The sequence below is a fragment of the Rhinolophus hipposideros genome (genome assembly GCF_964194185.1).
Source record: "Rhinolophus hipposideros genome assembly, chromosome: 9".
Lineage (NCBI taxonomy): Eukaryota > Metazoa > Chordata > Mammalia > Chiroptera > Rhinolophidae > Rhinolophus > Rhinolophus hipposideros.
The window spans coordinates 76,168,665-76,186,564 of NC_138055.1; the positions used below are offsets into that span (position 1 = coordinate 76,168,665).

General features: G+C 36.8%; 1 protein-coding gene across 4 annotated transcripts in view; it reads left to right on the forward strand.

Annotated features, from left to right (window-relative positions):
• The window catches only part of METTL25 (methyltransferase like 25), a 98,758-nt gene that overhangs the window by 49,694 nt on the left and 31,164 nt on the right, over positions 1-17,900 (forward strand). For all 4 annotated transcript variants that reach the window (XM_081060633.1, XM_081060635.1, XM_081060632.1 and 1 more), the window contains exons 6-8: positions 8,767-8,861; positions 12,302-12,331; positions 16,724-16,797. In XM_081060633.1, coding sequence (XP_080916759.1) covers positions 8,767-8,861; positions 12,302-12,331; positions 16,724-16,797 — 199 coding nt within the window. The remainder of the gene's footprint in view (positions 1-8,766; positions 8,862-12,301; positions 12,332-16,723; positions 16,798-17,900) is intronic.

A 17,900-nucleotide genomic window follows, 5' to 3' on the forward strand; every position in this document is an offset into this window, starting at 1 on the left:
TGTTTTTAATGCAAAAGAGTTGCACACATTCATCTACATTTCTGAAAAGTAGTATTTTTATTGTCATTATAGTGGATAAATTGAGCATGGAGCTAGATCAGAGACAGACAGGCTCCTTAGGAGGCAGCTATCAAAGTCCAAAGCAAGGATATATTTGATATGAAATGCAGGAGGAGACAACAATTTACCAGGACTTTTCAGAGATAAAACACTGATATGTGGGACAGAAAACTGAAAGTAACAAAGAAATAAGACAAACAAATAAAGAAACAAAACTCATAGACACAGACAATAGTTTAGTGGTTACCAGAGGGTAAGGGGGGAGGGGGTGGTAGATGAGGGTAAACAGGGTCAAATATGTGGTGATGGAAGGAGAACTGACTCAGTGGTAAACACAAAATGTGATATATAGGTGGTGTATTACAGAATTGCACACTTGAAAGCTATGTGATTTTACTAACCATTATCACCCCAATAAATTTTAATTTTTACAAAAGTGTATTTTGTTGAAAATAAAGGGAACTGATATTTAAAAAAACAAACAAACAAAAACCACAACTTGTGTGGTGACTAATATTGGGGAAATGGGTGGGGGGGGGCAATGAGGGCTAAAGATAATGGCAAGGTTTTAGCTTGGTTGATTACACAACAATATCATCATTAGTGAGACATCAGATTTGTGGGCTTAGGAAATGAGTTTAGTTTGCATATTTTTAATTTTAGAAATGTTCAGTAAACAGTTTAAAATTCTTCCCTAGAAATCCAGAAAGAAGTTGAGACTGGAGATATATGAGAATTAAATTTAAAGGAGTAGATGTAATTGCCCAAAAAAGAACTTGTAGAGTGGAACCAGAAAACTTGCCATAATGTAACACTGAATACACTAACGTTTGAAAAGTGGGTGGTAGAAAAGGCCTTTGAAAAGAAGAACCTGTTATCAAACCAAAAGAAAAGGAAGTTTTAACAGAATTTCAGTCGTATGAAATTTGTGGACTGGTCATATAAGATGATGATTGGTTATTTTTGTTGCCTTCAGAGTTAGAATGGTAAAGAGTGAGAGGCCAGAATCAGATTGTATTCGATCAATCATTCTTTATTCACTGAGTAAACATTTGCATATGTCCTCCCAAGTAGCAGGTAATGTAAAACATGTAGAGAAATAACTGGGTAGTGCAGAAGTAGAAGTGTTAATTGGTGTTTTAGAATCATAGTCATTATAACGTTTTCCAAGAGTTTATTATGTACTAAGCATTATTTTAAAGCCCTTACCTGGATTATTTTCTTTAATACTCAAAACTTGTGGTAGTTTTCCTCTCTGTAGATAAGGAAACTGGGGTATAGAGAAAGTAACTTTTCTAAGATGACACAAAGCTGGTAAATAGGGTAGCAAAGTAAAATAATAAAAGCATACATTACTCAAACTTCCTATAAGCAAAGCTAATGAATAGACTAACAACATAGCAATGCTAATGAAGAAAAAAGGTCGGGGGGGAAGAGAGTTAAAATTAAATGTGAAATTGCCATGAGAATAGTGGATAAAAGTTTTGCTAGTTGGCAGTGACAAGTAATTCTTGAGGTTAAGCTACTTGTTTTATAAACATTTATACCCAAGAATTCTGGTCAAGGTGGTGGAGTAGGTGAACGCTACGCTTGCCTGCTCTCACGACCACATCAACATGACAGCTAAACTACAGAACAACCATCACTGAGAATTGCCTGAAACCTAGCTGAACAGAAGTCCTATAACTAAAGATTACAGAAAAAGCCACATCAAGACTGGTAGGAGAGGCAGAGATGTGGAACTTGCTGGTCCCCACAACCCGTGTGCCAGTTAAAAATCAGGACGGTTATCTCGGCTGCACAGCTCCCCACGGAATAGCAAGGGGTCCTAGCCCACACCAGACTTCCCAGCCCAGAATTCCAGTGTCAGGAAGAGAAGTCCCTACAACTTCTGGCTGTGAAAACCATCAGAGACTGTGGCTGAGTGAGACAGAGGGCAGCTGGAGTCCCAGGCCTTCCTCTTAAAGGGACTGCGCATGGACTTTCTTGCTGACAGACTCACTGGCTCTGAGCTCCAGGGCTGGGGCAGCAGCTCAGAAGGCTCCAGGGACATACAGGGAGGAACTGAGCTGTCTGAAGTGGTTTTCTCCCAGACAGAAGTGCTGACAAGTCAGTGTTCCTTTGTTGAGCCCTTCCCACTCCCAATGTGCATGCATTGGACAGCCGCCATATCTGACTTTCTACCCACCTGGCTAACACCTTTTGCTCTACCTTGGTGATTCCCTGATACCTTGCTCCACCCAACTGGTGGGCGCATGCAAGCCAATTCCAGTGGCTTTTTTATATAAGTGGCCTGTCTTGGTTCATGCTGCAGACTTTCCTAAAATCTCAAAAGTTCACAAACCCCAAACAAGTAGCATCTGGCCTCAGTGTACCCTGTACCTCTTGGTAAGAAGCCCCAAGCCCAGCACTTGCAGCAGCTGGCCTCGCTTTGCAGCTTAGCCTGTCCCAGGCACCTCCAAGCCCAGTGTGGCTTGAACACATCTGGGGATTGCTTTGTTGTTCATACCATGTGGCCCCAAGTAGGGCACAGGTGGAGGCTGACCTTGGCTTGCTGCAGGGCCTTATCCAGGAGGCCCCAGGCTCCACATGCCCTGTGGCCAGCTTCAGACCGCGCCAGAGCACCACGAGGTCAGCTGCACAGACGACACACCCAAAGGGCAGACTGAGCAGGCACCAGAGCCCTGCTACAATAAATCCTGCTCCGTGGGGTCAGCCCTTGCACAGCAGCGCCTCCACTGAAGTCACAGCCAATCCTCACAGCCAGTCAGCCTGAGAGTCAGTCCCTCCTGTTGATGTGCAAATGGCAACCAAGGCTCAGCTACAACAGGAGGGCACACACAACCCACACAATAGGTGCTGCCCAGGTGACCAATGAGACTGCACCACTGGGCTTCACAGGACACATACTACATAAAGCCACTCCACTAAGGCCAGGAGACATAGCAGCTCTACCTAACACCTAGAAACAAACACAGGGAGGAAACCAAAATGGGGAGACTTGAAAAAGGTAATTGAGTTACCAAGTGGATAGCTGGGGGAAAGTCATTCCACACAAGAGAAACAATCTGGTATATTTGATGACTAGCAAGAAGCCAGAGTAGAGGTGAGGGAAAATAGGAGAGGAGATCAGAGAAGTAATATCTTTGGGTGGAAGGTACCAATCATGTAGAGCTGTGTAGGATATTACTTTTACTATAACTGAAAGGGGAATCGGAGTTAGCAGTCAGCAGATGGTACACATCAATTAGGATAATTTGAAGTGAGTTTATTTACAAAGATTTGGGTAAAGGGAAATCATGAGAGGTAGTGTAAGTATTAGGGGCTTACCACCCCTATGTTCAAAGGGATAAGGGGAGGAAGAAGTTGGAACCTTAAAGGAGAATGACTTAAGGGTTGGCTGGCTTTAGAGGTGACCTTTGGTCAGTAGGAGGGTAGCTCTCAGGGAGGCAGCCAGAAGTCAGCATCCAGGAGGGCAAGGGTAGGAGGCAGAGAGACCATTAGGGAGGATAATGCAGTAATCCTGGTGATGGTGGCTCCGACTGCAATGGTAGCAGTGAAAGAAGTAAGAATGGTTGCATTTAAGATCTGTTTTAAGGTTTTCTTGGCAGATTGAATGTAGCATGGAAGAAAAAGATTAGTCAAGTGATTGATGAGTGAAAAGAAGGTAAGTAAGCTAATGGAGGGGGTGGTAGGCAGGTGCAGAAAATTCCAAAGCTCTGAGATCGGCAAGTATTTTGCCAGTTTAGAGAATGGAGAGTGGTGGAAAAGGCTGAAATAGAACAAGGTATGAAATGAAACTAGAGAGGTAGGTACAAGCAGATTATGTAGGATTTTGTCAGTCATCTTAAAAGGAGAAGGATCTATTAAGCAGGGAAGTGAACCTAATGAGGTTTAAATGTTAAAAGATCACTCTGCAGTATGGAGACTGAAGTAAAAGGGAGCAAGAGGAGATGTCGGTAGACCAATCAAGAGGCCTCCACAGCATCCAGGTGGTTTGGGATGGTGGAAGTAGAGAATATATATGTATCTGAGGAATATTGAGGAGGAAAACAGGAATTTCTAGAACAAGCTATGGATGAAGAAGTGTCAAAGAATGTTCCTGAATTTTTTGACTCATGTAAAATTAATAGATGTTGGTGCCAGTCACTGAAATAGGAAACTTTAGGATATCTGGTGTTGTCATTCAATAATTTAGGCATTGAACATGTTGATTTTAAGGTGCCAATGAAATATCCATTTGGAGATGGTAGTTAAGCTATCGTTGATACAGAACTAGATCTTAGAGAACATGTTGTAGATATAATTTAGGAATTACAGTAGGTTAAATACTATCTCCCAAAAAGTCACGTCCACTCAGAACCTCAGAATGTGAACTTACTTGGAAACAGAGTCTTTGCAGATACAATTAGTTAAGTTGAGGTCATACTGGATTTGGGTGGACCCTTATGAAGAGAGGACACAACAAGACATAGAGGGAACACAGCCGTGTGAAGACAGAGGCAGAAACTGCAGTGATGCAGCTACAAGCCAAGGGTACCAACAACCACCAAAAGCTAGGAAGAGGCAAGTCAGGATTCTTCTCTAGAGCCTTCAGAGGGAGAATGGCCCAACTGATAACTTGATTATTTCAAACTTCTAGCCTCCAGAATTGTGAGAGAATACATTTGCATTGTTTTAAGCCACCTGTGTGTGGTAATTTGTTACAGCAGTCCTAGGAAACTAATACAGGAAGCCTCAGTATGTGGTGAGATATAAATAAGACTGCCTAGGGAAAGAGTGTGGCTGGAACAAGGGTCGCAATCTGGCTCTCACTCACAGTGAGTTCCCACAGACTAATTTGGGGCAATTTAGACAGTCTTATGCCCAAACTTTGCTTTACAAAGCATTAAGACCAGGGAAAAGTGATACTTGGTTACCACAAAATTGTTTGGTATATTCTATTCTATTCTACCTAGCCTCTTCATATACTTGTTTACCAACTGAAGTCATTCGAGTTTGGGTCTTTGTTCAAAGAAAATATAAGACGAGGGAGAGTGGGAGGATTGAGCCTTAGGAACATTTACTAGACAGAAAAGAACAAGCCATCAAGGGAATATGAAAAGCATTAGGCTACAGAAAAAAGGTAAAATGGTATCATGGAAGCCAGATGAAGGAGAATGTTTGAAAGGAGGGAGGATCAAAAGCTTCTGAATATCAAGAGGGATCCCAGAAGTCCTATGCATCTCTGCCTGCATCTTCCCTTTGTCACCAGAAATCAGTTGGGAAACCCAGAATTCTGTGTTCCCATGGGAATTTTCCTCTCCTCTCGTCCCCCTGCCACAACACTCACAGTTTCACTACTATCTCTCTAGGGACCGAAAGGACTGCTCTCAGCATCCCTTTGATCCCTGTTCACGTCAGCCCCACCAGAACCCCAGGCCTCATGGCTCATTCCTGATTTCTGTGACTAATCAAGTGTATTTCTGTATGTCCTTTGTTCTCGCTAGTCTTCCAACTCTCCTCAATTCCAAAATCCTGGAATTCCGTCGGACATTACCAAAATGACCCATATCTGCAACCTCTTCTCTGAACGTTCCTTTATTTTCTTGTCTCATCAAAGCCTCGCTCTTTCCTAAAGGAGCACATTTACCATACACCTCAGACAGCGGACTTTTCTATGTCACGTCCCTTGTATCATCAGCTTCCTCATTGCTACTTCTAGACTATCATTTAATGCTGTTTGAGAAGTCACCCCAAAACTGAATGGCTTAGAGCCACAAGAATTTTTTACTATTTCTCACAGTTTCTGTGGGTCAAGAATTTGGGAGTAACTTGAGTGTGGGTTTCTTATATTAGATATTTTTCCTGGAGTTAATATACCCTTTTCAATGTAATGCATTTTGCAGAACTCCTGTTGCACTTTCAATCTAATGTTAAGTAGTCATTTTTTCAGTCAAAGTTTTGTTTAGATTTTGCTGGGAGAGGATCTTTCTACCTTTTTTCAGGCAAGGAGACATATTTTATTGTTGTTTTTCTGGCAGCATAAGGTAGATTGCAGAGTAGTGAGGGTGCATTAATTATACCTTTCATTACAAATTCATTGTTTTTTCAGCTGGATTCTTTTCACATTTCTGCAGTAAATTACCTTTCATCTCCTTTTCTAGTGTTACAAGTTTGTTTTGTAGGTATTTGGTTGGGAATATTAGAAGTTGGGAAATTGCTAGTTCATTTTTATAATTTTAAATTGTAAGATGTCCTGGTATTCCAACAGTATCCTGTTGGAAGCTCAGTTTGTTTTGTTTTTCATCAAATCTTCTAATATTCTTATGGCTGGCTTCTTCGTTTAGTTTAAGTTTCTGTGAAAATATCACACCCTCAAAGAAGACTTCTGTATTAATTAGGACAGAACTATTCGCTAGTAAACCAAGGCTACGTCATAGATGTTCTTGAGATACTGCTTCCTGCATCCCCTGAGGATGGTGGAAGTAGAGAATATGTATGGATTTCAGGAATATTTATTGTGCCTCAACACAATCTTCATCTTTTTATTCCAGTTTGATGTACACATTTTGCCATATTCTAAGAGTGCTGAGCTACAAAAAGTTTGGGAAGCAGTAAATTAAGATAAAGATTCAGATGCAAAGTAGGTCCAGACTCAAAGTAACAGTGGCAGAGGGATATTTCTCTTTCAATCCAGAAGTAACGATTAGAGCTGGTACGGGGGAGCTCTGTACCAGTAAGTCTTCCAAGAACCCGCATCCTTCTATTTTGTTGCTGCACCCTCTGCTGCCCTTGTTTCTGTGGTCCTAGTTGGCTTGTCACCATGGCCACATTCCAGACAGAGGAGAGATGAAGGGGCATGGAAAGGGTCGGGGGAAGAGCATCTCCCCCTCCCGTTGAGCATATGACCTAGAATTTGCACACATCGTTTCTGCCCACATCCATTTCACCAAAACTTCGTCTTGTAGCTATCCTAGTGGCTGCACAGGAGTCTGAGAATTGTGGTCTTTAATCTGAACAGGTGAATACCCAGCCAAAAATTGAGTGCTATTTTACTACAAGGGACAAGGAGAGACTGGATGGCGAGAAAGAAGAACTAGCTGTTTTATTGGTCAGCACATTTCCTAAATACTCTGAGTGAAATAGCATAACCCATCTCTCTATAGCCCCTTACCCTTTACCAATAAGATCTAGGTATGCCTCTTTTTAGTTGTAAGAAAAAAAAAGTAAACTACTTACAGTAGCCCTTTCATTTAACAATAATCATGTCTCAGTTAAATCGCAAAACCTTCAGAAAAACTGAAGCCACTGTTTCAAGTGATCTTGGAAATAGAGGAAGTAGTCCAAGGTCTCTAGGCCCTGGCTAGGCTTTGAGGGCTCCATGAGTCCTGTGCAACTGTAAGTGAAATTGTTTATCTAGCTTGAGAGTTAAGAGCATGATCTCTGAAGTCAGACTGCCTGGGTTTAAATTCCAGCTGTGCCATGTGCTAGATTTGCAGTTTAAGCAATTACTTAAGTTTATCTATCTGAAACAGAATAATAGTATGACTACTTCATAGAATTGCTGTGGAGACTAGTTGATATATATAAAGCACTTACAAAAGTGCTAACAATATTAAGTGCAGTATTATTATTATTATTATCATTATCATTATTATTATTATTTTCAGAAGGTCCATGTTATCCATCTGATTATCAGTAGGGACTATTATAAATCGTAATACCTGAAAGAAACCATTTTCACATGCTTAAGATCTGCATGAAACTTAAACTTTCTCTATTTTAATGAAAAGTCATCTGATCATGCATAGCACAAAAGTTTATTTAGTAGAATTTACCTCAGTATTTTCTTTTAGAGTTTTCTTGTTTTCAAGTTTTTAGTTCTGTTTTACTTTTAACTAAATAGAAATTTTTGATTTATCACAATTTTCTTTTAATTGTCACTGTTTTGATAAAATTTAAGCTCTTTTCCAGGCTTTAATTTAAAATAGAAATAGGTTTGTTAATCTTTTCAAAAAACTCTACAATTAATTGTTTTATATAAGGGTTTCAATATCAGCAAGTTGCATATGTTCGCTCCATATGTCAGTTGGGTAACAGATATGTGTGATTAAGCAGTGAGTGTTGATTTTTGTTATTGTTACTTGAACTATAAGTGCAATTGAGCCTAATTGAATCACAGTTGAAAATATTGCAGCTTCTTAATGTGATGAAAAAAATAAGAGCCTATACAGCTGTTCTTTTTTTGAAAAGTGAACATAGTAGCTAGGAAAAAAAATGATGCTTCAACATTGTTAGAAATGAATTAATATTATTCTATGATAAACTGCCAAATGTCATGTTTGATAAATCATTTGTGTAGAAAGTCAGGTCAGCATTAAACGTCCAGTATCTCTACTTATCTGCTATAGTTACACTGAACATGAAAAGTATTACCATTTTAAATTGCTTTTGCTAAATCTTAGAGAAATAATTTTGGCATATTGGTTGGTTTCAAATTGTTGGAGCTTAAACACAAAACAGCTGTTGTTGAGAAAATACGCTTCTCATAACATTAATATGCTTTCAATTAACAGACTGGAATGAACTGTTAAACATTACCACTTCCATGTTGAACTACTGTTTGACTCTCTCAGTGACTGATTTGCTTTCTCAATAGATTATTTACTTTAACTGAAACAGGAAGAATTTTATTTAAATAATCCATATTTTCCCTGTCTGCAGAATGTACTCAAGAAAAGTGGGGATTTCCAATGTGCCACTATTTAAAGGAAGAGAGATGGTGTTGTGGTCGCAATGCCAGAATGTCAGCATGTTTGGTATGATTATATTTTTTTCTGGACTAAGGGCTTTATCCAGATGTTGCAGAATGTATTATTTTTGGCTAGTGCCATGCAGTAAATGCCAAATTTTGCAGAGCATCGTCATTAATGCTTTTCTGCAGTACAAATTATGAGAAAAAAATGACTTGCCCTTCCAACATTATCCACTCTACATGCAGTATGGTAATAATTTATAGTTATACTATAATTCTATATTATAGTAGTACTGATTTTTTTACGTATAATTACTTAAATTATCATATAAAACGTACCAACTACCAAATCTTAAACACAGAATTAGTCTACTGATTTGTCCACAGCTGTGGCGTGTTTGTGTTTACTTGTAGCGGGTCATTTAGTCTCCTAATTTTTTATAGAATGGGGAAAATATTATTAAGCTACTTGGAATATGAAGTAACTGACTAGTTAAATAAAACTTTATTGTGACTGATTTCTCTAGGCCTAGAACACTTTATCCTATGGCTTTCTCTGTCCTTGGTACTATATTGGTTTACAAAGGAACAGATGCAAGTTAAACAATGTAGGTATTTTTTTATGATCAGAAATTTAAAATATGATTGAATAAATAATGTATTTAATGTCCACCGCAACGTAAATTAATATTATAGGGCCATTATTTCGATGTCAGTAGCATAGCTATATAAAAAATAGTGTACCAGGTTTCTAGGTCATGTATCTTAGAATTATCTTAAAAATCTATTTATGCTCAAATAATAATTTCTTTTTGTAAGTCCTTTTAAAATACTTTTCTGTGAATTTGTCTTTCTTTCAGTATATCTGTAAATGATACTTGTTCAAGGTCTTGTTATAATGGCAAGTCATTCTTGGAACGACTTGGTTCCCAGAATACTGGCAGCCAGACTGATACCCTGAGGCAAAAAATTGAACTAGTCCTTTATAGGGAGTCTGACTAGCCTATGAGGTAAGACCTAAAGATACTGGTCTCAGGGATTTCATAATGAAACAGGACAGATCTTCAACTTTATCATGAATCCCATAGTTAATTGTCCTTATTCAGAAGCATAATGCTTCTGCTCAGGTTTGTAATACCTGCATTTTAATTATCAGCAGACAGCCAAGAATCACTAGATGTCTGAGAAAGTCTAACATGAAAGAATAGAGATCAGATAAACAGCAAAATAGCAACTTGGAGGAAATGGAGACTATCCAAAATAAAATAACTATCAATATCCTAAAGAGAGATAAAAGAATATACTGTGTCCACAATACAAGAATGTTTGCTATAAAACAAACATTAAAGGACCAAAAAGGATCATTTTTAAAAAGGGAATTCCAAACTATGGAATTTGTAGACCATGCTGCACTAAGAACTTTCCCCGATCACTGTCAGCTTCCCATGGAACGCCCGTCTCCTTAGCTGCATTCCAGTCCCTGCCCACCTTGACCTTGATGCTGGAGTAATCTTAAACAGTGGTGAGCACACAATGAGATATATAGATGATGTACTATGGAAATGTGCACTTGAAACCTATATAATTTTACTGACCAATGTCACCCCAATAAATTTAACAGAAATGTTTTAAAAAGTAAAAGGAACATTTCTTTTGGTGCATCTTGTTTTATTGCCTCTTGCTTCCTAACTGATCTGTTCCATAAGTATGCAAAGCTTAACGAGTTTAAAAAAGAAAAGATAACCTTTCTGGTGATGCTTTCAGATAAATTGTTAAGGGTACTGACCACAAATAAAAGTTTAATTAGATTAAGACAATCTTGTCAGCATATTGTACGCCTGATAAAACTGCAAAATATTTTAGGTTAGTATGAAATATTCACTTGGTAAATTTTCTTCATTACCTTTTTTTATTGGGCAAGAAAAATATTAATGTTTGTAAGAAACTTATCACCTACCTGATTATCTTTTGTTCTGTAATCAAAGTTTGTCACTTGTGTTTCGAAAATAAACTCATCAGCAACACATACCAAAGTAGCCCTGTGTGTTATATGATATTTTTATTGATGCAAAATAATTCTTTATTAAAATTTTTTGTTTCTTTATTCAGTTCAGCCTTTTATCAAAAACCATAACATAAATCGAATCTGAAATTAGCACAAGTACTACAAATGGAAACTCATTGTTTTCTGCGATAGTAAACTTGTTCTGGACCTGTTGCTCTTTAATATGAAAATTATATGATAACTATCTTCCACGTTCATAACACTCTGGCTCTAAATGTTCAGTGAAGGTATCGAGTCAATGGGAAAATTACATATTTTCTAAAGTAACTTTTGTGAAGCAAATTTTCCTACAATGAACTATTCTTCCTTCTGAATCTCCACGGTGTGAAGCCTGAGAAGTAAATCAGAGTTCAAAGAGCAAGTTTTATGTTTCTGCTCAACTGGTGACTAGCTATGCAACTTGGGGCAAGTTACGTTACCTCATCCCTGACCTTGTGCATCTGCACAAATTGCACTTACACAAGGTATTTTGTAAACTATCTTTCAGTTTTAAAAGTCGATTCAACTATATCTAAAGAAGTATTATTTATGATAACCAAGATCTGAAGCAAATGTGCGTATTTTAAAATTTAAGTATGAAGAACATGCAGATCTGTTGTTTTCGCTACTTTTCTTTGTTTGAAATATTTTCTAATTAAAAATTTTAAAATAAAATGTCAGTGAACGTATTTTACTCTAATTATAAAACTATGTGAGCATAGAATGTCTCTAAAAAAATGAAAGTTTCAGAAGGCTCTAATCCATATTTAAATTATGGCAAATCTGTCAAATATATTTTATATATATTGGATTAAGAGTATTTATTAGAAATATTAGGAAATATTTTTATAGAAGTGTTTTGGCTCTGAAGTAAATACAAATGTAACACCCGCTACATATAAAATTGTGAAGATGTGTATTACTGTTTCTTCTACCTGACACCTGATCATATTGAATTTGCAGACCATGCAGATCAAAATTGTACATTCTTTTCTAACTAAGTTTTGTCCTATAATCTGTTCGTTTTTGTTTAATAAGAGATAATACATATCTATAAAAATTGGAAGAAACTAGGTTAAAAGTGGTATATAAATATGTCTGTGTGTGCACAATAACAGCTTTGGATTTATTTCATTGTTTTAGCTGCACCAAAAGTGAGCCAAGAATATGTCATTTCATTTCTTTCCTGTTTTCTAAGACCTTCTAAAATGCAGGGAGTGTATACAGTTAGGGTGTGCGTTTTTGTATATGATACACATACATTATAAATCAGCCCTAAATTATGCCAGTTAACGTTCCTTAATGATATTAACACTTTTAAGTGTGTAAACTTACATGTTATCACTTAATTAATCTTTTTAAATGTCACTTTTACAAGCCCTTATACAGAGTGTTTATAAGTCTTATATGATAAGACTAAATATACCAGCAGCCTTTATCTTACTTTTTTCTCCTTAAAGGCATTGGAGCGGGTTGCAGTTGGCGGAGGGGTAAGTAAGACTGTTTACTCTATTCCAGCTGATGAACAGGATAGTTTTCTCTCAAGTAGTTTTAGTACTTGACCTGTTGATGAACTTATTACCTGATGGATTTTAAGAAATGTCACCTCTTCTTGTCACCTCTTCATATTGAAATTTATACTCTTCTCTGTAAGTTTACTTTAAAACAGAAGTGAACTTTCAGGAAAAGTAAATTGAACTTTTTAGGAAAACTTCCTTATTACACTTTTGTACTGTCTCATTTCTTCACATTATATTGAACAGTCTATAAATATTTCTAAAGAGTGCTGTTGCTGACAATAAGGCTTTTAATAGGCTTAGTTCAAAGATAACCAAGGTATAGTTCAATTTGTTTTTTAACTGTAATCCAAAACACATATTTCAGTTGGTTATTTTTAACTTTTTTCTTTATTGACTGATTAGTCATTAGTTGCAACAGCCAATGGGTTTGCGCATAGAAACAAAAATTAAATGCATCCTCACAATAATCCATTTAATTGCCTTATCCTTCACCTTAAGATTCATGAATCATACTAGGAATTTTTTAAGTTTTTTTTAAGAGTTGTTTTTAAGCTTTTCACAAAGTTTTTCTGTTGGACTTAAATTTTATAAACTTTTCTTTTGCTTCTCTTGAAGTATCATTAATATGTCAATTTAAAATTTTAAAAATAATTTTGAAATAATAATAGCAACAAGTATCCTTTTCCTGAGTGTTTACTCTGAGCATGGCATGATATTAAGAACTTTGTTTTTAAGTGTCACTACCTAAAAATTGATTGGGGGAAAAAAAAACAAAAGAACTGATTTTTAAAAGCATTAAAGCTTATTGTTTAAGTGCATGGGCTTTCGTCTCAAACTGCTGGTTTACATTTTGTCTTCGTCAGACTGGTTTAGTGACCTTGCACACATGTCATAATTCCTCTGTAGCTTAATTTTTTACCTCTATAATAGCAATAATAACAATTACAATAGGAATAACAATAATACCTTCCTCATAGAGTTGTTTTGAGAATTAAATGAAGGAAAATGTAAAATGCTTAAAACAATGCCTAGCACATAGTAAGTTTTCAGTAAGTGTCAACTGTTGTTGCTGTTGTAGGCTATTAATAATTATGACTGTAAAAATAACAGCTAAATAACAGCTAAAGCTAACACAGAGGTTACCAAAGTTTTCTTCACCAATTGAAGCGTATTACATACATAAAGCAACTACAGGCATAGCACCACGAGGTGCTATTATTATTCTATGATGCACATAAGGGAACTGTTAAGTGGTGAACACCGACACTTGAATCTCTGACTCTGGATGCCTTCACTCCTATACTGCCTGTCAACTTAGTAGTTCCTTAGGAGCCGGGAGGAAAGAGCCTTTATCATAATAATGCCCCAATGCACGTGTGTGGTGTTTCTCAATTTCCCCAGTGCTTGTTCACGTTTGCAGTCAGTCTGATGAATTGGGTACTACACCACACTTCCATGAGAACATGATGCACAGCACGAGTTGAATCGTGCCTTCCAGCTCCTTTAATTAATTGCAGAGTCCTGACTTTCAGTTTAGTGCCCTTTCCACGAGACATGTAAAATGCATGTCTAATACATATGCTTGAAGGGTATATGTACTCTTTCCACTCCCTCCCATTTTAACATGCATGAAAGTGTTGATTTATCACTTATGAAGGAAAGAAAGTAAACTCTGAGCTATATTCAGTTTATTCCTGGAAATGTCCGGCCCAGGCTGCTCAGGAAATGTTGAGTCCCTTCCCTCTCACCCCCCCCCATCCGTATTTACCAGGATAGATAGGTATTCCTAGTTATCTCAGGAATGCACATTTGAAGGCACTCATTACTCTCTTTCCTTTCTCTTAAGTAATAGCTGTAAAGCTCTTACTCAGTGTAACTTGGGAGTGGTGATTCATTCTGTCCTGTTTGTTTTTCTCTACCTGTTCTATTGTTATATTGTTATCTTTATGTTCTCTTGTTAAAATGCATTTTTTGTGGTGTATCTGTAATATAAGTATACATTTATTTCTAAATTACTTGATACAATTTTATATTTTTTTCAAAAGCATGGGAAATGAGACCTTTAACTATTTTAGGAGTTTTATATAAAAATCACATAAAATTAAAGTTTCCATCTATTATATCTAATCAAATAAAAAGGTAAGAACTAGTAATGCTAATATTTCACTACATGCAATAATATATTTCCCAAAATGACTTGAATTTCAATAGAACAAAGTAAGAGCAGGTATTAACATATGAAAAGGAATTTCAGTATTTTTGTAAGAGAACTGGAGGAATTTGGGGGGAAGTGAGGGACAGATGATAGAGATTTTTGGTACTGCAGAAATAAATTACTCAAAGTGAAAAACTATCAAATGGAAAATGTATCCGGAGATGGGAAATTTTGAATGAAATGTTTTGAAATATGAATATTTGGAATATGACATGTTTCAGGAAAGCTTAGAAATCAGAGGTTTTTATCTCAAGTCAAGTTGTTGTGTTTGGAAAGAGATTTTTATATAAACAGCATGCCTTTTGAAGCTTGTAAGTTTGAGCATGGGCTCTCAACTGTGTGTGTCTGCTTTCAGTGAGTTATTTTAGGAGTTGAGTTGGGGGCTGTGGTATTCCTAACACCATTTCCTACTAGAATCACCCTCCCCACTATTTCCACCATCCAGAAAGGATATACCTTTATGTTCTTTGAAAGTGCCCTATCAAGATCCCACAAGACAGACATTCTCCAATAATGTAAGAAAGCAGAGCCATCAGGGAGAGACCCAGGAAATAAAGAATGACCCTCAACTCCCAACTTGATGTGTTTTGTAGTCTCAGCATCTGGAGCCCACTATGTAGTAACTTGATGTTAGCTGGAAGCCAGTGACAGTGTAGTAGGTTTTTTGTCTGAGTATACCGGCAAAATTTATTTTGGGCTGAACTTCATCTGAATCCAAACATATTCTAGTTGAAAACAGATATAAATAACAATTTGGGGCTCTGAAGGAGAATAGGAGTTCCAAAAAGATAACTCAGTGGATATACACATTCCACGGAATCTTTAAATCTTTATCTTTAAAACTTTACCAATTGTTGGGCAGTTTTTACCTTTCACCTTATTTGACTTCTCAAAAGCATTCAGTGTTGTTCACTGCTCTCCATCCATGCTCATTTTTCTTTCTCTCTCTTTCCCCCCAATAATAACTTTGCATGCCGTTGCTACTATTATTTTGTGTTTGATTTTCCTGTATTCTCAATATTAAGAGATCTTTCAGGATGTGGATGAAATTTGGTGACTTGTGTAGTTTTGTGGTTTAAGAGTGCCTTTTCCATTACTACAGTAAAGTGCTCTCTCTCTATATGCAGTAGACCCTGAACAACACAAGTGTGAACTGCACAGGTCCACTTTTACGCATATTGTTTCAATAAATACCTGTACTGTTTTCTGTCTGCAGTTGTGGGTGCCCAACTGTATGCATTGATCTATGCCATACTTGAGCATCCGCAGATTTTGGTATCTGTGGGGGGCCCTGGAACCAATCTCCCTTGGAATGCCAAGGGATAACTTAAGTTTTGGGGGACTCGGAAGTTATACATGGATTTTCAACTATGTGAGGGTCGGTACGCCTAACCCCAGTGTTGCTGAAGGGTCAACTGTATAGTAATTTTTTACCTTCTGCTTCTGTGAAACTACCGTGCTTCATTAGAGACCTTGTCTTCAGCCATTCCTTGAATCTTTCCTTTGGGAAACCTTTGCACCTTCGTGGACACATTCCACCTCTTTTTCCCCAGGAAATGAAGCGTTGCCAAGACTTCAGTCTCTGATCCTATGTTCATTCTAACGCTCTTCTTTTCAATTCTTCAGTAGCCAATGCTATGCTCTTTTAAGCCTCAGACATATTTTTAGTGTGTTCTTACTTACCTACTCTTTCTTGGTGTGAATCCTAGATAATATTATCTCTATTCCACCACCATTGGGACAAACCTACGTTCTCTTTTCTTGCGCACATATCCTACTTGACTGCTTGCTCACTTACACAGAGCTGACTTGGCTGGTCATGAAAGTCTTTCCACATTTTTAACTGATAAGTACTCCATTGGAATGTTACCTCATTTTTCTTTGATCATACCTTTTCTTCCTAATTCACTATTTCTTTTCTAGTTTCTTCTCTTGCAGAATTACTTTCTTAGTGAGAATTAGCCTCACTAAGAATTAGCCTAAGTTAAAATTAACACTAAAAATGGAAAAATTATAAAATTGTCTTTTATGTTTCACAACAAAGTCAGTTTCCTAATATTCACCTATGGTCCCAACTTTGCAGTACTGATTTGATTTCTGTTATTTATTTTTTTTCTTGTGCTTATATATGTCTACATTTTTTTCAGCTGCCTACTGAATCACTCTTCTATCGTGCCGTCCTTCAGGATATTATTAAAGATTGTTATGGCATCACCAAATGGTATGAGGATTTTATTTAAATAAGAACAACTATGCAGTATTGTAAGTGGAAGTGACTTAGACTTCAGGTGAATTTGTTCAGGGTCACTCACTTCATTGGTAGAAGAAGCTTTGAATTTGAGCGTATCGGTTAATAACAAAGAAGTATGCAGCAACTGTATCTTAGGTTAATCATTATTAAAGTGGGGGCTCTAATGATTCCTTTTTGTCCTGACAGGTTGTTGTAAGGAAAAAGTAATATATGTAAAATACACTTTAGAATTTTAGAAGTATTGAAATGTTACATATAAGTAATTCAGTGCTTATAGTATTATCATATGAGCAGGAGTTATATTTAAAATGTTTCACAACCAGTACAGCATAACCACTTAACTAATTAGAACAGATATTGATGATCAACAACCGTTTTGGCCATTCGGGTCTCTACTGGTTGAATAGTAGCCCTACATATGTTTTGTTTTGATAATGTCTTGCTTATACAAAGAGGCAAGGGGCAGGAGAATGTCTCCATAACACTGGTTCGGTAACTGCTGTACTCAGGCAAATATTTGCAGCAGTCTTGGCAAGTTTTATGAATGTCTTCTTTCTAATTACAATTTTAGGATTTTGACAGCCATCTGGTGGTAATAGGATTATTTTTTAAATTAGAGTAACTTTCAGGTTTTCAAAAACTAATCTACACATATTAACTGAGATAGAAGCTATTTTAGATTAGCTAGTATTTCTTTATAAGAGAAAGTCAGTTTTTTTACTGAATTTATGACATACGCATACAAATATCCAAATAACTGTTGGTTTCAATTGTCATTTCTATGTAGATAACTTCTAACTTTGTATCTCGATCTCCATTCTCTTTTGCGCATATTTACTAATCTTCAAAATGTCTATAAGTGAATGTCTCCGGTTTTCTTAAAAACTAGCTAGCTCCTTCTCTTTAGCTCACCTCAAGATGCTACTAACCTTGTTGGAAAAAGTCACAAAATTATGCAAATCGTGTCCACTCATATATTGACTACCTGCCTTCTTTTTAAGACTCAAATCTGTTCATAATTTTGTTTATTGTTCTCTTAATGACTACTTAAAATCATCTACATTCTTTTCTAA